Source organism: Oryza brachyantha, chromosome 3 (assembly GCF_000231095.2).
Source record: "Oryza brachyantha chromosome 3, ObraRS2, whole genome shotgun sequence".
Lineage (NCBI taxonomy): Eukaryota > Viridiplantae > Streptophyta > Magnoliopsida > Poales > Poaceae > Oryza > Oryza brachyantha.
This window is the reverse complement of record NC_023165.2, coordinates 23,299,740-23,322,764: the sequence shown is the minus strand read 5'-3', so window position 1 is coordinate 23,322,764 and position 23,025 is coordinate 23,299,740. Positions and strand designations below refer to the sequence as shown.

Sequence of the window (23,025 nt, the reverse complement as noted above, 5' to 3'; positions counted from 1 at the left end):
ACCTTTTAAACCTCTAGATGGTAATTTCTTGTAAAAAATTTATATATAAAAGGTCCTCGTCACATATTATTAAAGCAAGATTTTTCTGCTTTTTATTAATTAATTCGGAGTTTAGTTAATTGAGTTGTTTATACCCTTAAATAGATGTCACAAAAATCATCTTATCTAAAAAATCTAAAATCTTTGTCACTTTCAAACAGGTCCATAGTTAAGCAGATAATTTTAGCCCGTCATGAAGATGGATTCGCCCGCTGGAATTTTGATATTTTGATCATTTTTTAAAACTTATTTTATAAATAGATTCTTGAAAAAACTTATTGTATGAATAAACTTTTTTTTGACCATGCCAATGTCATTGGCGCTGTCATTGAAGAAGACGGCGCCAAGTTATTGTTATGCTAATATGGTTGGAGGAAGACGCCAATAACGTTAGCGCAGTTAAAAAGATCCATTCGTCAATAAATTTTTTATGTATCTATTTATAAAATAATAAAAGGACCAAAGTGTCAAAATTACCGGATTCGCCAGCCGTCAAGTAGAAAATTTAGAAAGACCCATCACAAGAAAAATGAAAAGCTTACAAAGAGTCTGCCATGACATAATCCAAACCCGCAGACGGTCAGGTCAGTCTTGTCCTGTGCACGATATCTTTATTAAGCGTATACATTTATTCATCTTGTATTAACACTCTATAATCTATATAACCCATTACCACACGACATGCACCATAAAATAAGAAGCAATCAGCACAAAACCAAAGTCCAAAACCATGTAAATGTAATATTGTAATCTGCATATATTTGTCGTAAGTCTGCAGGGCCCTGAGAGAGCCCATGTGAAGCCGACGCATGCAGCCGGTGCTAGCTAGCTAAGCTGCACTGTGCAGCACACACCAAGCAAGCAAAACATGTACCACCCACCTAACGCACAAGTAAGTTGTTGCTCGTCCTGTCGCGCCGCCGGCCCACGCTGTCCGGCCGTTCGCCGCCGGTGCGCGGCTGGGGCTAGCTATATAAGCTTTAGTTAAGGCTTGTGCAGCAGCCTGCCGGCGACGACGGCGGCCTCGATGACGAGCGAGATCACGTCGATGACCTCGTCGATCATGCACTTGTTCCCCTCGAACGTCGACGAGCCCTGCCGCAGCCTCGCCAGGCACTCCAGTAGCTGCTCGTTGCACGCCGTGCTCAGGTAGTCATCTGAGCAAGGAAGATACAGAAAATTAATTAGAAAAGCAGCACGTACGCACGCTAGAGCTTGGTAATAATCAAAATTGATTAGTTCTGTAGATTGTGATTAGCCAAGAACAGGGTGGTGAGTGAGCGAGAGATGATTAGTAGCGAAGACGACGTACTCTTCGCCTGGACGCAGTTGTCGTGGTGCATGCAGCAGGCGTCGAGGGGGTCGCACGGCGGCTCGCCGGGGCAGCCGCTGTACAGGATGCCGCAGTACTTTCCGTATCGCAGCAACGGGGGCGCTGCACGCACGCGATTAAAATTAATCACGGTGTGAGAGTTTGAGCAGCTAGCGAGATCACATTGGGATTAGCAACAAAACGACGAGATGAAGAACAAGAATATGAAGTTTATAGGTAAGCTGCTAGCCACACTTACTCGTGCAGTGGTCGGATTCGCACGTTCGGCTGCACAGCTGCGCGCTCTGCACTCGCCGCCATTGATCCCAACACACGCAGCAGCAATACGTACGTACAATAAAACAATTTAATTAGCCAAAGCACGATAGGAGAGAGGTGCATACATTGTAGCTAGTCTACTTGTGCTTGTGCGTGTGCGTGCGTACGTACCACGCCGTCGCCGGCGGACTGGAGGCCGATGTTGAGCGCCGCGGCGGGCGGCGCGACAGCGGCGGCGCAGAGGAGAAAGACGCCGATCCCCACGAGCAGCCGCGAGCACCCGCCGCGCGCCATCCTCTCCAGATCCTCACGTGACCACCGGCCGCTGGCACCGGCAACGACTAGCTATATAGCAGTAGGGTACGAGCCGCGCCTGCGCCGCCGCCGGCGAGATCCGGGAGACGATTGTGCAGGGAGGCACGGCGAGGCGAGGCGAGGCGATGCGGCAAACTGATCTGCAGCTAGCGACGCGATGAGCTGTAGCTGGCACGCACTGATTGATTTCGGGGGGGGGGGGGGGGGGGGGCAGAGATGATGTCGTGGACCGGAGGCCGGGCGGCGTTTTGGTTTTATTCGGCTCGTGAGCGCGCGGGGTCTTGTTGGCTAGCTAGCTCGCCCGCTCGCGTCACGGGCTCCCACAGCGTCCAGTTGACAGAGCGGCGGGAGAAAGATAGTAGTAAGATACACGGAGATGCCCGATGCCGTGCGTGCGTGCACCAGCGTCGGCCAGCAAAGCAATGTGAGCAGGCGCCTTTCGGTGGCGGAGCCGAAACGAAAATCTACTTATGGCAAACTTAATATTACTAAAGGGGTGTTTAGTTGGCAAAAAAAAATTGAATGACACATCAAACGTTTGACCAGATGTCGGAATGTTTTTTCGGACACGAATAAAAAAACGAATTTCACGGCTTGACTAGAAACCGCGAGATGAATCTTTTGAGGCTAATTAATCTGTCGTTAGCGCGCGTGGGTCACTGTAACACTTATAGCTAATTATAGCCTAATTAGGCTCAAAAGATTCGTCTTATGATTTCTCACATAAGTGTGCAATTAGTTTTTCATTCTATCTATGTTTAATGCTCTATTTAGGTGTCCAAAGATTCGACATGATGTTTTGGGAGAAAATTTTTTGAAACTAAACAAGGCCTAAGTTCTAATTTGTATATAAGAACCACATATGTAAAATAAAATGAAGCTATAATACATTAACTTATAAACCAACATGCAATGGTACTCCATATAAATCATAGTACTTATAAAACATCTTGTGCGTGACATCTAACATTGAGTATGGCGAGGGGGTCTGCCGGCGGCCAAGTATGATGGCCGTCGTACCTCGTCATACTGGTGGCTCCGCCACTGGCGCCTTTAGGCTTTAGATTGTGAGTACCCTGCTCCCTCGTCAGAATATATATATTTTTTGAGATCCTACCATTGGACGGGTATATCATCTGTCACAAAAATCACAAAGTCATCTCAAGTGCTACTACGACCTTGGTAATCGCCAGGCTATATGTCCTTTCATCCATCGTTAGATTATATTGGATAAGTCTAATCTTAATTATGTTTCTGGTACAACTAATTTCTTAGTACAATTTGTAGGTTTGCCGAGCAATTATTTTCAAAGCTGTAATTAAAAGGTACTGTCTTTCGTTTTGACTTTGTCAAAGTCAAATTGTTCTCAGTTTAACCAAATGTATATACAAATATAGTAACATATACAACACCAAATTAATTTTATTAAATCTATAATTAAATATATTTTCATAATATGTGTGTTTTAGGTGGTAAATGTTACTACTTTTTATATAAACTTAGTTAAGCTTAGAACAATTTGATTTTGACCAAAGTTAAAATGACTTATAACTAAAACGGAGGGAGTAATAATTTTTAACCCATCGAGAGGTTATTCACTCGTTTTTTATATGCCACTTAAATATTTACGAAAAATATAAAAAATAATACTCCCCCATATTTTTTTATATGACGACGTTGATTTTTAGGTCCACGTTTGACTATCATCTTATTCCAAAATGCTATATAACTATTAATTATTTTTTATAATATGATTTATTATTATAGAAGATTTAATTATGCATTATAATTTTATATATTTAGATATAAATTTAAAAAATACGAATAATCAAATATGATTCTAAAAATTAATAGCGTCATACATAAAAATAAAAATACGGAGAGAGTAAGAACAGAATCTATGTCTGGTATATCACTGACCGGGTTTGTGTTATCGTGGACGCTCCGAAACCGCTGCCCGGAGCACGATGACCAAGTGCCCCCCGAACCGCGCGAAATAGTCGTAACAGTGGCGGTGGTTTGGCCAGCTTTGGCAACCCTGATCACTACACAAATACAATTGGTCAAATTTAGCTCCTACAAAGTTAAAAAAAACAAATATGACTCTAATGTATGTATAGTTAATAAGAGTTAATTTGTTTTTTCAACTTATTGTTATTAAATTTAGATATGCATGTTTCTGAAGTAATATATCATATCTTAATTATCTCGATATTTTTATCTTGATTATTCGAATGACATGCAAAAATAAAATGGCATCTCTCAATGGATTAGAATCCGCTTTGTATTTATAAACAGAATTGAATTTGGTATATAACACTCCTAACTCTTCTCCATTGTTTTTCCAATAATGGAAATTGATCCAGCCTGATTCATCTGGCCACTTCAATTTTATAGGGCCTGATTCATCTTTGATTTTACTATATTCTGTCCCTACAAATCAAATAGCTGGGCATGATGATAGTTCCGTGATAGCCATCGTAGGAGTAACTGTGAACCCGCTCTAAGTACAGTGGATTGACACTCTTATCTTTCTGTCTATGTTTATACTTATAAACTATAAATTAAATTTTTTACCTTAAATTTAGAGAAATTTATAGTTGATTTTGAGAGTTTTCTTTACCAAAGTTTATTTTTTAACCTTGGCTTTCAAAAAGCTAAGAATACGTATATAAAAATTGTATTTATAAATTATTTTTATTTATAAATATACCGTTTGTCTTTTTCTATAAACATATCAAACAATCATCCCCTTACCTCGTAGGAGTAAGACATGTTTAGTTCGCAAACTTTTGGATATCATGTCGGACGTTTGGCCGGATGTCGAAAGAGTTTTTGACACGAATGAAAAAATAAATTTCCCAGCTCGCCTGGAAACCTCAGGAAAAATCTTTTGAGCCTAAATAATCCGGCGTCAGCACATGTGAGTTACTATAGCATAGGGCAAATCGTGGACTAATTATGTTCAAAAGATTCGTCTCATGATTTTCCCTTAACTATGCAATTAGTTTTTTATCTATGTCTAATGATTTATTTATATGTCCAAAGATTCGATGTGATGTTTTTGAAAAAAAATTAAAAGCTAAACGGGCCCTAATTGTGGCTTCAGTGCACACACAAATTAAAGGGACTCAAAATACTTAGGGCCTGTTTAGTTTCCAAAAACTTTTTTAAAAACATCACATCGAATATTTGGACACCTAAATAAAACATTAAATATATATGAACATTAAAACTAATTATATAGTTATGGAGAAAATCGCGAGACGAATCTTTTGAGCTTAATTAGTACATGATTAGTCATAAGTGCTACAGTAACCAACATGTGCTAATGATGAATTAATTAGACTCAAAAGATTCATCTCGTGGTTTTCAGACGTAATCTAAAATTTATTTTGTAATTAGATTATGTTTAATACTTTAAATATGTAACCGTCCGCATCGACGTGACGTCCCTCCCAAAACTTTAGGAGACCGAACGCGGCCTTAACTCATCTACGAAAATAGTTCACGGATTTGATGTAACGGGGCGCGATGACAATTCGGTGATACCCATCGATCGTCGGTCGAGCGCTCGTGTGCCATGTCGTTTTTCGCCAGTTCTCCATGTGCCGTGTTAATTAGCTGCCGCCGTTCGATCAGTTCCCTCCAAGACATGACAGTGATCGGTGATAGTCACCAACATGATTGGTACTGCTAGCTCGCTCTCGATCGGTTGGATCACTGGCTCGTTGCTGAGATATCGAATGGCGTACCTGTCTGATCGCTAAAAGCCTAATTAGGTTTGCTGAAAGACGTACGCACGCGAGATTTGTATTGCAGTTTGGATGGAAACCATATCGAGCAACGCAGCTGGCTGTAGCGTTTAATTAAACGTACGTCCGTTCGTGACTTCATGTGATCTAGCAGATTCACTAGCTTGACAGTTCATAGCCTGGCCAGCCGTTCATTTACTTCCTTTGGTCGTGAATATTTTACGGTTAGGATGAAATTTGGTTAAATTTTGAAATTTTCACCATTTGTCTTGTGGTTATAAAATCCGATGAGCTAATGATTGTGGTTGTGATTTCCGAAACAAATGTGTACGTACATATTTAATTCAGCGCTTGCGGTAATCATAGTTTCAGAACTTTGATTTAGTCTTTTACTAGACGTCAAATATTTGTGACTAGAGTGAGCATGTTTATGAAACAAAAAAAATGATGCATGTAGTGTTGTTGATTTTTCTTGAAAGTAATATCATAGTATTTGTAAATTAAGGGTCTGATTGTCAAACACCATATTTGCAAAACTAAAAATAATTTATGAATGAAACTTTTATATACGTATTCTTGGCGATTTAAAAGCCAAGGCTAGAAAATAAACACGACGCAAAAAACCTTTAAATTTAAGATTAAAAATTTAAATTTGGCTTCTAAGCATAAGCAGAAGATGTGAGTGTCAATTTTTTGATCGGATCTTCTGCTAAAGTTATCAAATATTTATTGCCAGAGTGTGTATAAAATATATTATGAGTAAATTACGATTATGGTACGACCACTTATCGTGTGTGTGTGTGTGATATTGGTGAAATTATTTTTAGTCGTTGTACTTACTAATGATGTCCTTTGATATCCAAATCCATGATCATATGGATAATCTTTACAAACTTTTTGGCGAAAGGACACTCCGGACGTACTGACCTCGCTACTAAATGGGGAAAAAAACGAAAATCGAAGAGTAAACAATTTAAGCGATGGTATCAGCTCATTTGATGATAGAGAGAGACGTACAGTACATATGTTTAATTTGGCCTCAAACTGTAATGATGAAGATGAAAACTTGGTGATCACGCCGGTGAACTATTGGTGCAGATAAAGGGAAAAAATCATTTGAATTAGCTAGAAGATTACCAAAATAGTGACGCTAGGCTACTAGGCTAGTGCATCATGACACAACTTTTGTACGAAAAGTTGTCCTAGTATTATTTTCGATGTTATGATTTTTTTCCATTTACATTTTAGGAATAAACACAGGATGATTGTTTGGCTTTTCGATCAACATATTTACAAATAAAAAATAATTTATAAATAAAACTTATATATAAATTCTTAGTGATATAAAAGCAACGCTGTAAAATAATCTTTAGAAAAACCTCTAAATCAAATTTAAATTTAAAGTTAAAAGTTTAAATTTTAGTTTATAAGGATAAATAGAAGCAAAAAGATATGGACAATGATATCTCACCGACGTAAATGTTAGCCTAAAGAGACCTGCTAAGAGATCAGCAGTGTGTATGACATAAATAGGTCATACCATGGGTTCTAGGTGGGCCCTACTAAAATATAGTATTGGTTTATTTAGAAAAAAAATCAAACAACATATTTATAAATGAAAAATAATTTTTGCGGGTCCGACTCGGCTCGTGGCCGGTCCGCACAATCGGTCAGTGTCGCTTGCTCAGTGTCTGCTAGCCCTTTTTTCAGTAACCGCTAATGCCTACTCCAGCGCCTGCTAGCGTTAGAGGACGTCGATTCATCTCGTCTGTCCTGACAATGAATAAAATGGTATGCATGTGTCCTTAGTAATTAAAAAGCTAATACTAAAAAATAAATTACGATGAAAAAGACTTATAATCTATTATAAATTTAAGATTATAAATTAAAATTTTAGGCAGTAATTAGAAACATAAGCGAGAAAATGATATTAGTATACAACAACAAGGGGTATTAAGCAGATACTAACATTTCTATACAATACTATTTACCGTCCCAACCACCATTTTCCTGAACCTCGTGTCCAGCTTGTTTTTCCCCCACAGGCCACATCACCGAACAAGGCGGCGCCCCTCTCGGATGCACACGGATTGGACAGCGGAGGCAACGGCCCTTGCGGGAGGAGGAGGCCGCGACGACAGCGCCTTGCTGAGGGCACCAATAGCTTGGCTGCCAGAGTTATGTCATATTAACATTTGGAATGTATACAACAAATGTCAAAAATACATAATCAGAATGTTTTAGCCTGATCTCAAACAATGCTAAATCTATGGCCACAGTCATATACTACGGAGTTCTACTTTAATCTCTTCCTATCCTCACAAAGTCATCATATAATTATAAGCCCAATCTTAATGGGAGTTTCATAAACGATAAATATGGTGTCATGTAGATGTTTTTTATGATGTGGCAATGTATTAATAAAGTGAGAGATGAAATGAGTTTCATGGAGATGAAACTGTTACCTGGATAACTTGTGTCTTGTATGTAATTAAAAAACAATAATAGATAAAACTATGCATTGCGAGAGGGAGTGTTTTATTCTAGTTTAAATTTTATAGATGACATGTCACTCTAAATAATCGTGTCTATAAAATTTACATTAAGGATGGCCTAACAAATGGCCACCGTTACACACGCGAGTGCACTAGGGGCAGTTTGTGCCCAACTTTCCCTTTTCAGTCATGCTTGTAGAACAAAATTCGTGTCATAATCATATCAATTTTCAGTTAGCTGAACTAAAAACTAGACAATCCCTTTAAAAATAGTTAGCCCACTCATCATAGGCATATATATTTTCTTGCCAAATAACTTATGGCGAAGTGACATCCCACAACTTAAGGCCTATTTAGTTAAAAACATCACATTAAATCTTTGGACACCTAAATAAATCATTAAATATACATGAACATTAAAAAGTAATTATACAGTTATGGGGAAAATCGTGAGACGAATCTTTTAAGCCTAATTAGTATATGATTAGTCATAAGTACTACAGTAACCAGCATGTGCTAATGATAGATTAATTAGACTTAAAAGATTCGTCCTATGGTTTATAGGCGGAATCTAAAATTTATTTTACAATTAGACTACGTTTAATATTTAAAATATGTGACCGTACATATTGACGTGACATCTCCAAAAATTTTTAGGATAAACACAGCCTTACTGTCGTGCAGTTTGTGTTTTCGTGTAACAGTGAAAAAAGCAGAACGGATTTACTGAAGTCCGTACCTACACCTAATCCAAACATACAAATGCCACCCATATAAGGCTTTTTCCAAAACCTTTTCCTAACCACGTCACATCAAATCTTTAAACACCTAAATAAAATATTAAATATACATGAATATTAAAACTAATTACATAGTTATAGTTATGGAGAAAATCGTGAGATGAATCTTTTGAGCCTAGTTAGTACATGATTAGCCATAATTACTAACGTAACCAACATGTGCTAATGATGGATTAATTAGACTCAAAAGATCCGTCTCGCAGTTTTCAAGCGGAATCTGAAATTTATTTTGTAATTAGACTGCGTGTAATACTTCAAATACGTGATCGTACGCGTCGACGTGACCTTTTTTCTAAATTTTTTTGCGAACTGAACGCAGCCTAAGTATACCGTGTATCAGTAACATCTTGAGATTGACAAATGCGAGTATCATGTCAAATATAGGATTTAAATTTGGGGAACTAGTTCCTTCACTAAGAGACCTATCCGTTGAGCTAAGGGCATGAACAATATACAAAGACCATGTAATCTATATAAATGAGACTCACTATAGATAACATTAGTTGTGTCAAACCTCATGATATTTATGGATAGAGTAAAAAATAAGGTGATTCCAAAAAAAATGTGAGAGCATTTACACTCATAGGCAACCCATATGACTTTATACTACTTTAGTTATTAATATTATAATGATCGCCTCCATAATGTATAAAACTAACTCATATAAGAGCATTTATTGTATAATGATATTTTTTAAGTACATTATAGATGCTCTAAGTTCACTTCTCACTTTTGTACAAACGAATTACCCCTTTCTTCTATGTCTAAGTTCCAGATACATACGTATAGATGCTTTTAGAATTCAAAACAAGCGTGAGGAAACAACAATTAGATAACAAATCTGTATTACGTGCAGTTTGATTTCCTAAATGTGACGATCAAACATGATTTTCTTTCTCAACTTCAAAAGATGCAACGTTACCATTAACGCTCTAGAAGAGGTACCGTTCTTGCCATTTATTTCTCGTTCGTCCTATTTCCGCTTTACTTGATTATATTTCTCTACATTTAGAGGTAACGAGTCAGATCAGCTCAACTTTTTCGACATTAACAGACTAAAAGTCTGGCTTGGCTCACCACACATGGAGAAAATTGTATATCTATCACTGCAAAGACGTGGTTTCACTGAAATACCACACTTAAGTTGGGCTTCAATAAAATAACACTATTAACTTGAGCAAGCAGCAATTATACCATTTTGCTTCATTTTTTTCATTTTGCTCTTTCTTTTTGTCCTTGTCAGCAATTTAGGGACGAAAATACCCCTGGCTACACCTTTTGCAATCCGGCCGGCTCTCTCTCTTTCTTCTTTGTTTCTTCTTGTTTATTTGGAGAGAGGCTAGTGTTCAGGCCGCCGGCGCTCACCTCCTCGGCGTCCTCTCCTTGGCGCCCCCCGAGCCTCTCCCCGCGGTCCGCAGTGCGCATCCCCTCCGGACGGCCGCGCGCTGGCTCCTTTCCTCCCCGTCGGCCCGCCGCGTGCCGTCTCCGCGCCGCCTGCAGCTACCCGCCGCACGCCGGCACTGTAGCTCCCCGCCTCCCCGTTGTGTGCCTCCCCTCCGGTCGGGCCAGCGCCTCCCCACCGCCCATCCGCGCGACAGCACCGTCGCCTCCGCGGCTGCCCGCAGGCCCCCCACGCGCCGGCGCCGTGGTTCCCTGCCTCCCCTCCGAGCCCGTCCACTCCGTCAGGTCACCGCGTGCCTCCCTGTCGGCCACATGCGCCCATCCACTGGGAAATACCGCACCCTCGAGTACGGCTGCTGCTGCCATGAGATGCTGCCCGCCATGCCGACGCCTCCCACCACGTACGCCTCGTCACCCGCGGCCCGTCCATTCCAGCCCGTGCTCGTCGGTGTAATTGCTGGAGCCCCTGCAATTGATGCTCTGGATAAACATTCATGCATACACATCCCTTTGTGTAACAGAGAAAGAGAGAGATCCAACGTGAGAGCTACAACTAACGTGGAGGAGAGCCAACCTGAGAGAAAAACAGAGAAAGAGATACAACCGACACTGGATGGTAGAAGAAACAGAGAAGAAAGAGAAAGAGCTGGCCGGATGGTAAAAATTGTAGCCAGGGGTATTTTCGTCTCTAAATTGCTGACAAGGACAAAAAGAAAGAGCAAAATGAAAAAATGAAGCAAAATGGTATAATTGCTGCTTGCCCAAGTTAAGAGTGTTATTTTATTGAAGCCCAACTTAAATATTGTATTTTAGCGAAACCATATCTTAGGAGCAAACTGTGCCTCGTTTATATCAGCTTTATACTTTTAAATTTACCATTTTATCATCTATTAACACAGTAACAAACAAATAATAATAAAGAACCCACTAGGCATTAACTAACCCAAATTCCCTTAGTTTTTCGCACGCACGTTTCCTAAACTGCTATGTGTTTTTGCAAAAGAAATTATATAGGAAAGTTCATTTAAAAATCATATCAGTTGTTTTTTAAGTTCCTATAATTCGCTGCTACGTTTTACGCGTCGATTACTAAACCAAATAAAAACACGACCGTAGTTTGGATACAATTAAATGGGTAAGTACTAACTAAAAAACATCGAGCATATAATGATGTGATAATCTTACTATCGAACTTCACGAGTTGCTTGGGAGCAAGCTAGCTTAACTCACGAGATAAAAATGCTAGTTCATGTCAACTCATTATGACCGTGGGATTGTGGGTCAAAGCGAACACAAAAAGCATTTTTTCCATCATAAGAAGGTATCAGAAAGTATCATTGTTTTCTATATAAAATTTGGTACCCCTTAGTATCTTAGATACTAGAAAATACCAAATTTTTTATAGAAAATAGTGGTATCTTATGGTACCTCTTTAAGGATGATAAAATTACTCGGTACAAAATGTTTGAGCATTTTTTTTCACCCCCAAAGATATATGGATCCAAGTTTACCGTGGTTCTGTGTATCAATGATAAAATCACATGACTTTACTGCAAAGGATGGTACTCCTTAATTCACCTTGGGACAAATCTTTTCTGAAAGTTCTTACTATAAATTGCTCCTTTTAGATGATTGCCAGCTACTTTAGGCTAGAAGATAGATGTGTATTGGATGAAAGATTTTCTAGACTTTACTTAGGAGAAATTTGCTTGGTGTCGTTGTAAAAATCTTGGAGTTATAGAATGCCATCATATGTGTTATTCTCACGTACACTAGTATTTTGTAACTTGTATCTCCTATGATGGTATTTCTCAAAATTATCTTTTATAAAACAGTAAAAACTGTTGTGGTCCAAGAACGGTTTTAGCCGTGGTGCCTAGACCACCATCGATTTGGCTCAGAAGGACTCGATCGCTAAATTTGGTCTAAATTCACTCAAAGCATAGTTCATTAAATTATGAGTGAATTGCACTTTATACCATATTTTATTTCCTCAGTTTCACTTTAGATTACTCTTAAATCAATCTTGTTTTTAGTTTGGACTAGGTAAATAAGCAATTGTTATGATTCGAAACACTAAACAATTTTTTCAATATTTTCATTACAGATCAACAGCGTCAAAACACGAGGTGCATATGATATATTTGTTGACATAGAAATTACATGGCTAGAAAAGTTGTTTAGAATAGTTCAAACTATAACAACACAAAATTTATCCGGTCAAAATTAAAAATATAGGTTTAACGGTAGCCCAATAGGAAACTTAGGTAATAAAAGATGGCCTACTGTGCAATTTACTTTTATATTATATTTTTCTTTTTTAACTTTTGGAAATGCTTTAGTGGATTTTTTTAATTTTATGAGATATTATTGTTACATTTGTCACAATAAGACCACAATTTCGCTTCATGGTGTTGTGAAATTTTAGAGCGTGGAATATCATCCTATATGTGACAATTTCACGAGGTAAGTTTTTAGTGTATGATTAATTAAATTTTAATTATTTTAGACAGAAAAAATAAGTTTGTTTGTATTTTTAAAGTAACTTTTATTTAAAAAAATATATCTATTAGCTTGGAAAACATGCTAATGAAAAACGAGTAGATTGCTCGAGTAGATTGCTCAACGATTTGTTGAATTAAACTCGCCCCGAATCATTGCTCATTCTCTCTAGCGGTTTTCTTGTCCTGAAAGGTTACGTAGAGTTCGTTTTGTTTAATCATCATTTGTTTTTTCAATTAAACTTTAATCATCTCTTATTTCTCCTTTGACGAAAACCCATCGCCATAGGAGAAAAAGGTTGTCAAAAGGCATGATTTCGTGTATGGGCCAGGGCAAGGTTTTTACGATATTACTTGCAACACGTGTAAGCTATAGAAAAAAAACTATACAGTATCGTTAAGTTTTCAGCTTGTACCAACTGACAAATTATGTTTGCCCTGCAAAAAAAGATCGAGACAAATTTCGCTTGATAAATTTGATAAAGTTAGTTCCCTTTAATTTGCCCCACCTTCTTTTACACCTACGTATTTAGGTCCTCGAAGCCAGCAGCAAACCCCCCGGTATTATCCAATCCATCCGCCACGCCGCCGCCTCCGCCACCGCCTCCGCCTCCGCCTCCACGCCTCGCCGTCCGCCGCCCTCCCCGCGCAATCCCGGGCGCGAAACCCTAACCCTCGGACACCCACTCGCCCACGCGCGGGGCAGAGGCGAGAGGGCCCTCTCTCTCCCCTAACCCAAACCCCCATGGCGTCCTCCACGGCGACCAACCTGTGGGTGCTGCTCGGCCTCGGCATCGCCGGGGTCCTATTGGCGGCGAAGCGGCTGCGGCGGCCCGCACGGCCCGACAGCGGCGCGTTTATCACCCGCCTCGAGCTGCTCCCCCCGCCGCAGCCGCCGCCGCCCCAGGCGCGACACCCCCTCACGGGGCTCTGCTTCGCCATCGCCGACGCGTAAGCTCTCGCGCTCTTCCTGCATCGCTCGCCCGTGTGTTTGTGTGGTTTTGAGCCGTAGGCCCTGATTGGATTGGTTGGAGCGTGCTAGCACCGCTTGAGTGGTAATTTGATCGCTTTGATCATACTATCTGTCGTTGGTGTTCAGCGATGCATGTTGGTATCGGTGAGGTTGGCACATTGGATTTGCTGAATTATATCGTGCTTTTGTTTTGCCTATATGGCAAGCTTTCAAAGTGGGAGTAATTTGTAGTCAGGCGTGTTTGCATCACCCTGTTTTGACCCAAAACGTGCAGCGTGGAGATGGTCTTACAATTCATTATAACACCTTACATGAGATATATTCGTGCATCACTTGCCAAATATTATTGGCTGACACTGGGTAACAATTCCATGTAATGTTTATTTGATTACTTAATGATCTACCATACTGTTAGATTAGATGGCTCATTAAGCGTACCATTGTTCGGGATGAGGTGAATTTAGTAGGGAAGGTGAGGCTCGGTATTCTGTGGTTGGCCATGTACCATGCATGCATCTAAAGTTACATGGATGAATCATAATTAGATATTGATACCTTTTATTCATGAAATTTACCACTTTAGGTTTTGCATTCCAAAGGGCTGTTTCCTAGAATTTAGCTTTGAAGCTGAGATTGAGGTTAAGGGAATGTCACAATTTTGTTAGCATGTGGACTATAATTTACTCCAAGGCGCTGATTGCTGGTATTCAAATAATACTAGGAATATTTTTTCTTTCTTGCAAAGTATTTTGAACTATTATTGGGAGATTTTCAAACCATCCATCTGAAGTATTCACATATTTATGAATAGATACTGTTGCGCTTAGAGGTTACGTGGTCCTACAAATCTGAAACAAGATGCTCTATGCTAGTATTTACATGATGATGTGCATTTCCTATAATAGTATGTAAATAAGAAGGGGAAACACATAATCATATTGTTTTCTTACACAGCACCTTGTTTAATTTGTGCTTAACCTACTTTCAACTAGATAGAATTAGTACATTGCCGTGTTTTGTGTAAAATTCTATATGCTGGTACATGGAATGGCAATCTACCCTAAGTAGTAGGTTTTGTACAAAAGGGTAGTATCTGAAATAGCTATTTTTATTGTGAAAATATTTCAAAGAAAACAAAAAAAAATTGAACTTCACCATTTATCTTTATTTCTCCATCTGTCTCAAAATATAGAGACTCATTCCTTTTTTTGGACTGATTACGGTTGAAGTGAGAAATGGTCGCGATTGGTTGAAATGGGAAAGTAGGTGAAGAAATTAAATATGAGAAGGTTGTGATTGGTTGAGATGAGGTGGAGAAGTAGCTGTATTTTGAGGCAAAATTGAATCCTAGAAGTAGCTTTATTTTGAGACGAAGGGCGCATATTACAAGGTTATTTGTTTTAGCCAAATTTGAGTTGCTGTCTGAATCTGGACCTGTTGGAGAGTTGCAATTCTGTTTCTGATATGTAGATCTTGTAAAAATCTAGCAAAAGGGTTAAGGAGGGATGTATGGTGGACCTATATGAAAAGGATATACTCGAATGACAAAACAGTCATGAAGTTCTGGTGCAAATTTGTAGAAACTATACCACCTCCGTCTCAAAATACTCTCGTTGTAGTGAACTACAACAATAGAAACATTTTGAGACGTAGGTAGTAATTAATTAGGTTGTTCTGATAATACCATTTAATATCGTATTTTTAAACTTTAATGGGCATGCTCTTGTCTGGCTCAACTCAAAGCCAGACATTTCCTTAGTTTTTAACCTACTTAAGGTGTGTTTTTCATGGTTCAGCACATATTCTAACAACTAAACTTATAAGGTACTTGCTCTGGATCAAAATGCTGCTACTTCACATCTCTGATATCCTTCTAATTCATTAGACATTTGCTAATAGATGCCAAACTGAGCTTCCTGATAACTGTGTTGTGGCCTTGTGGGCATATTACGTTTCACGGAGAAAATACTATTTCCTGCAACCCAACTATTGATCAAGCACAACTGTTAGGTTAGTTTATCCAAATGGACATATTATCCTTAACAGTTATATTGTGTATGCATTTATCTAAAACAAATGCCCTGTTTATGTCTGCATAACAATTCTTTTACTGCTAGAAATATTGAACTGCATTTTTCTTAAATTTGCATGCTGCTGGCCATAAAATGTCGTTCCCTTTTCTTTTTGATGTCCAACTTGTTCCTGGCACTGTGAAGTGGCAAGCCAGTATATCAATTTGGTGTTGACGTTCTTCATTGTATTGATCCTTGAGCTCAAATATCACCTTGTTTTGATTATTTGCAGATTCCACGTAAGTGGTTATATAACAAGTTTTGGCAGCTTAGAATGGGCAAAGACACATGATGCAGAAACACAAACATCTCTAGTTGTTTCATCTCTTGTAGATGGTGGTGCAATGTGTGTTGGGAAGACTGTCATTGACGAGATGGCATTTAGGTAAAATCATTTTCCTTTCTGCATATGGGTTATGAAAAATGACATTAATTCACTAAACTTCTTTTCTGCGGTTCTATTTCATTTTATGAAGCACTACAAAAGCAAAAATGTTCTTACATCCTCTAAGATTACTTTTCCATATTTCACTTATTTAATGCATGCTTACTTATTGCACAATGCACATTACTTGGGCAGTATCCATGGTGAGAATAAACATTTTGGCATACCAACAAATCCTGCTGCTCCAGATCGAGTACCTGGAGGATGCTCAAGTGGGTCAGCTGTTGCTGTTGCTGCTGGCATGGTAGATTTTGCCTTAGGTGAGCTGACCTTTTTTAATCCGTTGTAGCGATTTATTTATGCAACATCCTGTCCTTATTTAAGCAACATCATAAGTTTCTATACTGCTTAATGCCACTTGCTCCTCATCGTTTTAGTATTGGAGCTTAGATGAATCTCAATTTCCTGTATATTTGAATTACTTCACTCAGTTGTTGGTGCAGAACTTACTCTGGTAGTGAGTATCCTGATTTCAGGATCAACAATTATGACCGATCAAAGTATTAATTTTTCAATGCATGTTCCTGGTTGATGTTATGTGCATCTCAAGAAAAAAAAAGTAACTGTTATGTGATTGCCTTCCTTTACATTGCATCATTCAAAGAGGGTGTATTCTTATAAGTCTGGAAACCAGTGAAATCAAGGACCGGAAAACAGTGATGGCTGTAGAATCTGCATGACAGTTTTGGAACCATAAGGTCCTGTGTGCCTGGGTCAGACAGACTTCAATAGACAAATAATGTGCTGAATGTGATGCTGCAGGGGTTGATGCCATTGGAGGAGTAAGGATACCAGGTAGTTATTGTGGTGTCTTGGCTTTCCGGCCTTCACATGCTGTTGTCCCCAACAGTGGTGTTATTCCTGTCGCTCCTAGCCTGGATGCCATAGGTACCCTTGAAAATATATTTCTTCTACACTTCGAAAAATGTATTGATTTGCAATCTCTTCCAGAATAAACCATTACTTCAAACATCTAAACTCATCATGTCCCACTATTTTAATTAACTGCCTATAGGTTGGTTTGCAAGGGATCCAAGTGTATTGCGTCGTGTTGGCCATCTCCTTTTGAGGCTACCTTATGCTGATATTCGACAACCCAGACTTTTTTACATAGCAGATGATTGCTTTGAAATGTCAAAGGTGCCTGCAAGAAGATTGACTCAGGTTATCACGAAATCTGTGGAAAAGGTCTTTGGGAGTATGTATCTCCTCTTTACACTTGCCATTCTTATTCCAAAATTCCCTTGGTTTTTGCTGGTAGCAATTCCTATTGTTGATTCTTTTCCCCCTGTATACTGCATTAGGACAAGTCCTGGGCCATGTTAATCTTGAAAATCATTTGGCTTCAAGAATACCCTGCCTGAGGAACTATTCAAATGGTCAGAAGCATGGTGACTCAAAGTTTTCTTCATTGCTAGCACTTTCTAGGGCCATGCAGTTTCTTCACAAGTATGTTCCTGCCTTAAATGATCATGTCATTAAATAAGTAACTAGCAGTTTCATATGAAGCATGGTATTAAATTTCCTCTGTGAGTTCTAGCCTGTTTAGTAATGCATGTGGCAGTAGACGTTCACAAATTTTTGAAACAATGATGTTAGTTGAACTACATTTTTTCATAAGGTCATCTATTTTCCTATGAATCTATTTTCAAATCATGACAATTTATGATTGTAATAGCTGTATTTTTTTTTCCCTTGGCTACTGCAAGCTCTGGTATTTGCAAACGAAGAACACATTTTATGCTGTTATGTGGTCTTTGGCTTGCTTGGGTTTAGAAATTTTAGAAGACGTCCTAGACAAACTCTATTGTTTATATAATCATCACTTGTTTTTTTCAATTAAACTGGTATTTTTCTTGTATCTGTTGTACTTGTCATATTCTATTTAATTAAACCAGTATTTTTCTTGTGTCTGCTCTATTTGGCATATTCTATTTAACTTGTCGTGGTAAAGCTTAATACTATTATTTTGTTATTCAATCCAGACATGAATTCAAAGATCAACATATGGAGTGGATAAACTCAGTTAAGCCTGCTGTTGATGCTTCCATAGTTGGTAATTTGTCTGATGATCTTGAGTCGACTATCAATAGTAGTCAAGATGCGAGGAAGGAAGTACGTGCAGCTCTCAGTGCTCTTCTTAAGGTTGGTAAATTTGAACTGGAATGTACTGGAATTTAGCGAGATTTCAGTAGTACCTACAATATGAGGATATACTTGTTTGATCTTCTGGCTGATCTCTTTAACACACTTATTTGGTCATCACTGATAGTTTTGCTTGTTTGATTGGATAAATGTTATTTAAAAATGTTGACATATTTATTAGGCCTCTAAATGATACATGGAAAGCATACCTAATGCTTTTTTATAGGTTTTATAAAAATGCCTTTCCTTGAAATTTATTTGTTGTGTTCAAAAAAGTGGACAAAATCTAGAATTAATCTTTCTAAGAAAATATAAAATCAATTGAATACACAGACAAATTTAAATACTTAAAATATTTCTGCTCAAATGCAAGTTAACGACTTTATGCGTATTATTTTCATACAGAGCTTAGTAAGTCTATTTTGCCTTCTGTTTTGCACAAAATTAGCTTACCTACAGTTATCAGCAACCCTGCGCGATATACTCTCTCCGTCCCAAGTGCTCTCTTCTAGTTTGAACTAGAAGAGAGCACTTATTTTGGGATGGAGGTAATATTATTTTCTGTGTGCAGAGTTCACTTGATGAAATAGCTTGTTCTCTGATAGCTCATAAATGTAGGATTTTATACTCAGCAGCATGCATACTAAAGTTGGTTCTAAACTTCTAAATACAATGTGTCTTATGAAACATCCTTACTGGGTATTGGAAATATGATCACTTCTTTCATTTTCAAACTATTTACTGCTCTTGTTTGCAACTGGATGTATTGGAACGAGCTTGCACAAATAACGTGCCAACTTTTCCTATTTGTTTGACAATCAATATATATCATTTATCTTTTTTTTCTAACTTTTCACCATTGATGTTTCATGTTGCTCTTATTTTCCTCACTACTGAGTTCCTTTTAAGCACTCAGCTAACAACTGTAATGCCCCAACCCATTGGTAGTGGTTCGGTCCATGTGTGTTCTTGTTCCGGTTCGGCCTGTTAGGCCAAATAGGCCCGTTAGACCCCAAGTGTTTGGTTGGTGGAATTAGTTCCACATGGAAAAATTAGATAGTTTTGGGCTGACTTATATATCTAGTTCACACTAAGCATAATGCCTCTGGATTTAACTTTTTTTACATGAAACGAGTACGAAATTGTAAGTGGGGTGCTATGTGAACGTGAGCCAACTCAACGTACAGAGTGGGCTATGCGGATTTAGGAGCCAGGGTGTTACAACAATGTTAGGGCCCAGTTACAAAGCTGCTTCTGCAGGAATGAAAATAGTTGCCGGTTTACTTTTAGCGCTGTACTTTTAGCCTGCAGTATACATTTGAGAACTGTCTTTGTGAAACAGAGAGCATAGAATAAAAGTTTGCCTACATCAGTATGTGTGTCATGTAATCCACTGATGGTCTTCATACACTGTTTTTGTATGTAATCCATAATTCTTGTTTAGTAATCTTTATATGCCATTGGATGTGTTGTGACAATCGTATTTAGTGATATTGCACAATTAATTTTTTAATGTGTTGTTTTGTTGACGTGCCATTGGATGTGGTGTGATAATTGGAACTGTACTACTACCTTTTAATATCATGATTTTTGTTAATCCACAGGATGATGGAATTCTGGTCATTCCAACTGTTCTGGGATGCCCCCCAAAACTACATGCCAGAGAACTTTCATCTCTGGACTACAATGTTCAGACATCATGTCTTACATCTTTAGCTAGCATGTCAGGGTGTTGCCAGGTACAATGTTAATAATATACAAATCATGTTATTTCTTTTCCTCTAATGAATGTTGTGCCTATTAACTTTGCATCTCTTTTTAGTCCATTCTGCATTTTGGTTTTCATGGAAATTAACAAGTGACAACATAAACTCTACAAAATACACACGCCTCTTAATGTCGAATACTATAGCTGTTCTGGGGCAACTCTAATTGCAATTGCTGTGTAGCTGCTGAGCGCCTCGAGTAGTGATTAGTCACCTCTCCATGTTACCAATACAATATAGTTTCTAAAGCTCTGCATGCAAGTTTCATAATTAGTACAAGGGAAGTTCCAGCATAGTCAGTGAGGTGACTAGACTTGCAAAAATAATTCCAAAATTGTTTCAACCTACCTCAATATTAACATGGATAAGACACATAAATAACACAGAATGGTAGCATATCAATACATTGATAGTTGAAAATTGCTAGCTTATATCTAAATTATTGGATCGATTGTGAGCTGAGATTTTTCTGCTAATCCTGGAGGAGCAAAGTCTCTGTTTATACTTTTGCCTGAGATGAATATAACTAAGTGTTTGGGAGGACATAACCCTTATTGCATCTTAACTAGTTAACTATTTTGATGACTTTTTTCAGGTGACGGTTCCTCTGGGTACACATGATAAGTGTCCTGTTTCAGTATCTTTGATTGCAAGGCATGGTGGTGATCGATTTTTATTGGACACCATTCAAACAATTTATGCTACCATCCAAGAGCAGGTTGATGTCCTAGCAAAGTCTAATGTCTCGAGTAAACAGGCGATGAGTGAAGAAGCTGCTGAAGCTGCTAAAGAGAAAGTCAGTTCCTTTCTTATTTTGGTGATTAGGAGCATATAGTTTTCATTTTTCTAACTTCTGCTCGAAGTAATTCAATCACTTCTTTCTGTAGCACCTAAAGATTGCCATTTAGATGGAAGTTTACTGTTTGAAGAAAAAATACACCTTATACTTTGACATGTCAAAGCCAAAAAAAGGGGTTGTCTGATAGTAATATACAAATCGTGTGTTAGTGTACACTCACTGGGACCTATCCTTTTATTAGTGCAGTAAACCTATTTGTCATGCTCGAAATTATTCTCAAGTTGATTTTTCGGGTGCTGATGTTGAAGTCAAAAACCACACCACCATTATGGATTTCTATTAGGGTTCACATCTTCCCTTTTTTGTGTCCTTAGTGGATTTTCGTTCTACTACTTGTTCCTTGACAGGGTAACATTGCATTTAAGGAGAAACAATGGCAGAAGGCAATAAATTGCTATACTGAAGCAATCAAATTAAATAATAAAGTGGCTACATACTACAGCAACAGAGCTGCTGCCTTTCTAGAGCTAGCTAGGTATGATCTTAACCGGCTTCTTTTTTTCCCAAAGTTTACATTGATCAGCTGGCTTCTCTCTTCTTTTTTTTTCAAGCATCAAATATTTTATGGTTCTTTTTTTGTCCCCTTTCAGTTTCCGCCAAGCTGAGGCAGATTGCACAAGTGCCATCGATATTGATCCGAAGGTTAGGATCTACTTTCTTGATTCTGACTTTTATACACATTCTGATTTACATATTTTATTCTACTGTTAAGATGTTATTATTGACAATAAAATAAAAGGGGAATTGCAATATATTTTTCCTATTCTTTTCAAGAAAGGTTTTGTATCCTACTTTTTGATGAATTGGTTTTGTCATTGAATCCATCCCAAGAGTTGGCTGTATTTATAATTAATCTTTATAAGCTTTTTAGTAGATACTTTTACATCTAGTTGAGATTCTGATAGGTGTGATCCTTTTCACAATTGATTAAGTAATGCTTGTTATACATTCTCACATTAATAATTTTATTCTTTTAGATTGTGAAAGCTTATTTGCGGAGAGGCACTGCAAGGGAGATGCTGGGTTACTATAAGGAGGCTGTTGATGGTTCGTCTTACCTCTTTCTTCCTTTTCATACCTAATAATAACCTGGCATAAGTATTTTACTGTATTAATCATTAACAGATTGCACTTGACATCAGTATAACTGTGTCCACTGTTTTATACAACAAGATCTTATTGTGGTGTACATTTTACAACATTTTGCAGATTTCAGCCACGCCCTTGTCCTAGAACCCATGAACAAGACAGCTGGTGTTGCCATCAATAGGTTAAAGAAGCTATTTCCGTAAATACTGCGCTGTTGGGATTTTTTTCTTCATAAAGATACTCAAGCTCTGCATGTCTGGGGGGTGAAATAGAAGGTACCTGAGTGCCGCTGGTCGATGCTGCTGCACATGCTAAGTTCGTAAGGTACTAGACCATCGTTGCTACTGGCGATAGAGCTGTCTATCGCCTGTGTTGTCCATTAGTTGTTACCCCCAAAGTTTTGAAAAGGTGGAATCAAGAAACAGATTTTTGGGACTTGGTATAATAGCGAACAATGCATTCAAATATTATCTACTGGTGTTCTTGGCCCACTTCCATGTATAATAATATCGGTTTTGGCGATTATTTCTTGAAACACCTTTTTGCCAAGCTCATCTGTGTGTTGTGCACATCTTTGCTACTCTGAACTGAAAGCTTTCAGGGCTCGTACTGGAATGGCTGCCCCTCGTGAGGTCACTCGCGGAGGGAGGCTGTTAGGCAGCCATGTGCTGACGCCCAATTGCTTAGCTGGCTAAACTAGTATATTTTCAGCCGAACCTTTCCGAGTTTTCTTTCGGTTTTGGTTGTTCGCCAGTTGCTATCACTGGAACTTCCTGTGT

General features: G+C 38.4%; 2 protein-coding genes across 2 annotated transcripts; one reads left to right on the top strand and one right to left on the bottom strand.

Annotated features, from left to right (window-relative positions):
* Positions 1-513: 513 nt before the first annotated feature.
* LOC102709828 (phospholipase A2 homolog 3-like) lies at positions 514-2,131 on the bottom strand. The gene is made up of 4 exons (XM_006651669.2): positions 1,802-2,131; positions 1,611-1,656; positions 1,352-1,474; positions 514-1,196 (listed from the first exon to the last, which is right to left on the bottom strand). The coding sequence occupies exons 1-4, from the start codon at positions 1,922-1,924 to the stop codon at positions 1,024-1,026; spliced, it is 465 nt and encodes a 154-aa protein (XP_006651732.1). The 5' UTR covers positions 1,925-2,131; the 3' UTR covers positions 514-1,023.
* An 11,328-nt stretch (positions 2,132-13,459) lies between these two features.
* LOC102708042 (outer envelope protein 64, chloroplastic) lies at positions 13,460-22,781 on the top strand. The gene is made up of 13 exons (XM_006650411.3): positions 13,460-13,848; positions 16,175-16,327; positions 16,523-16,647; positions 17,150-17,275; positions 17,403-17,585; positions 17,692-17,836; positions 18,373-18,532; positions 20,137-20,271; positions 20,894-21,094; positions 21,505-21,632; positions 21,748-21,799; positions 22,135-22,204; positions 22,367-22,781. The coding sequence occupies exons 1-13, from the start codon at positions 13,643-13,645 to the stop codon at positions 22,447-22,449; spliced, it is 1,767 nt and encodes a 588-aa protein (XP_006650474.1). The 5' UTR covers positions 13,460-13,642; the 3' UTR covers positions 22,450-22,781.
* The last annotated feature ends 244 nt before the right edge of the window (positions 22,782-23,025 follow it).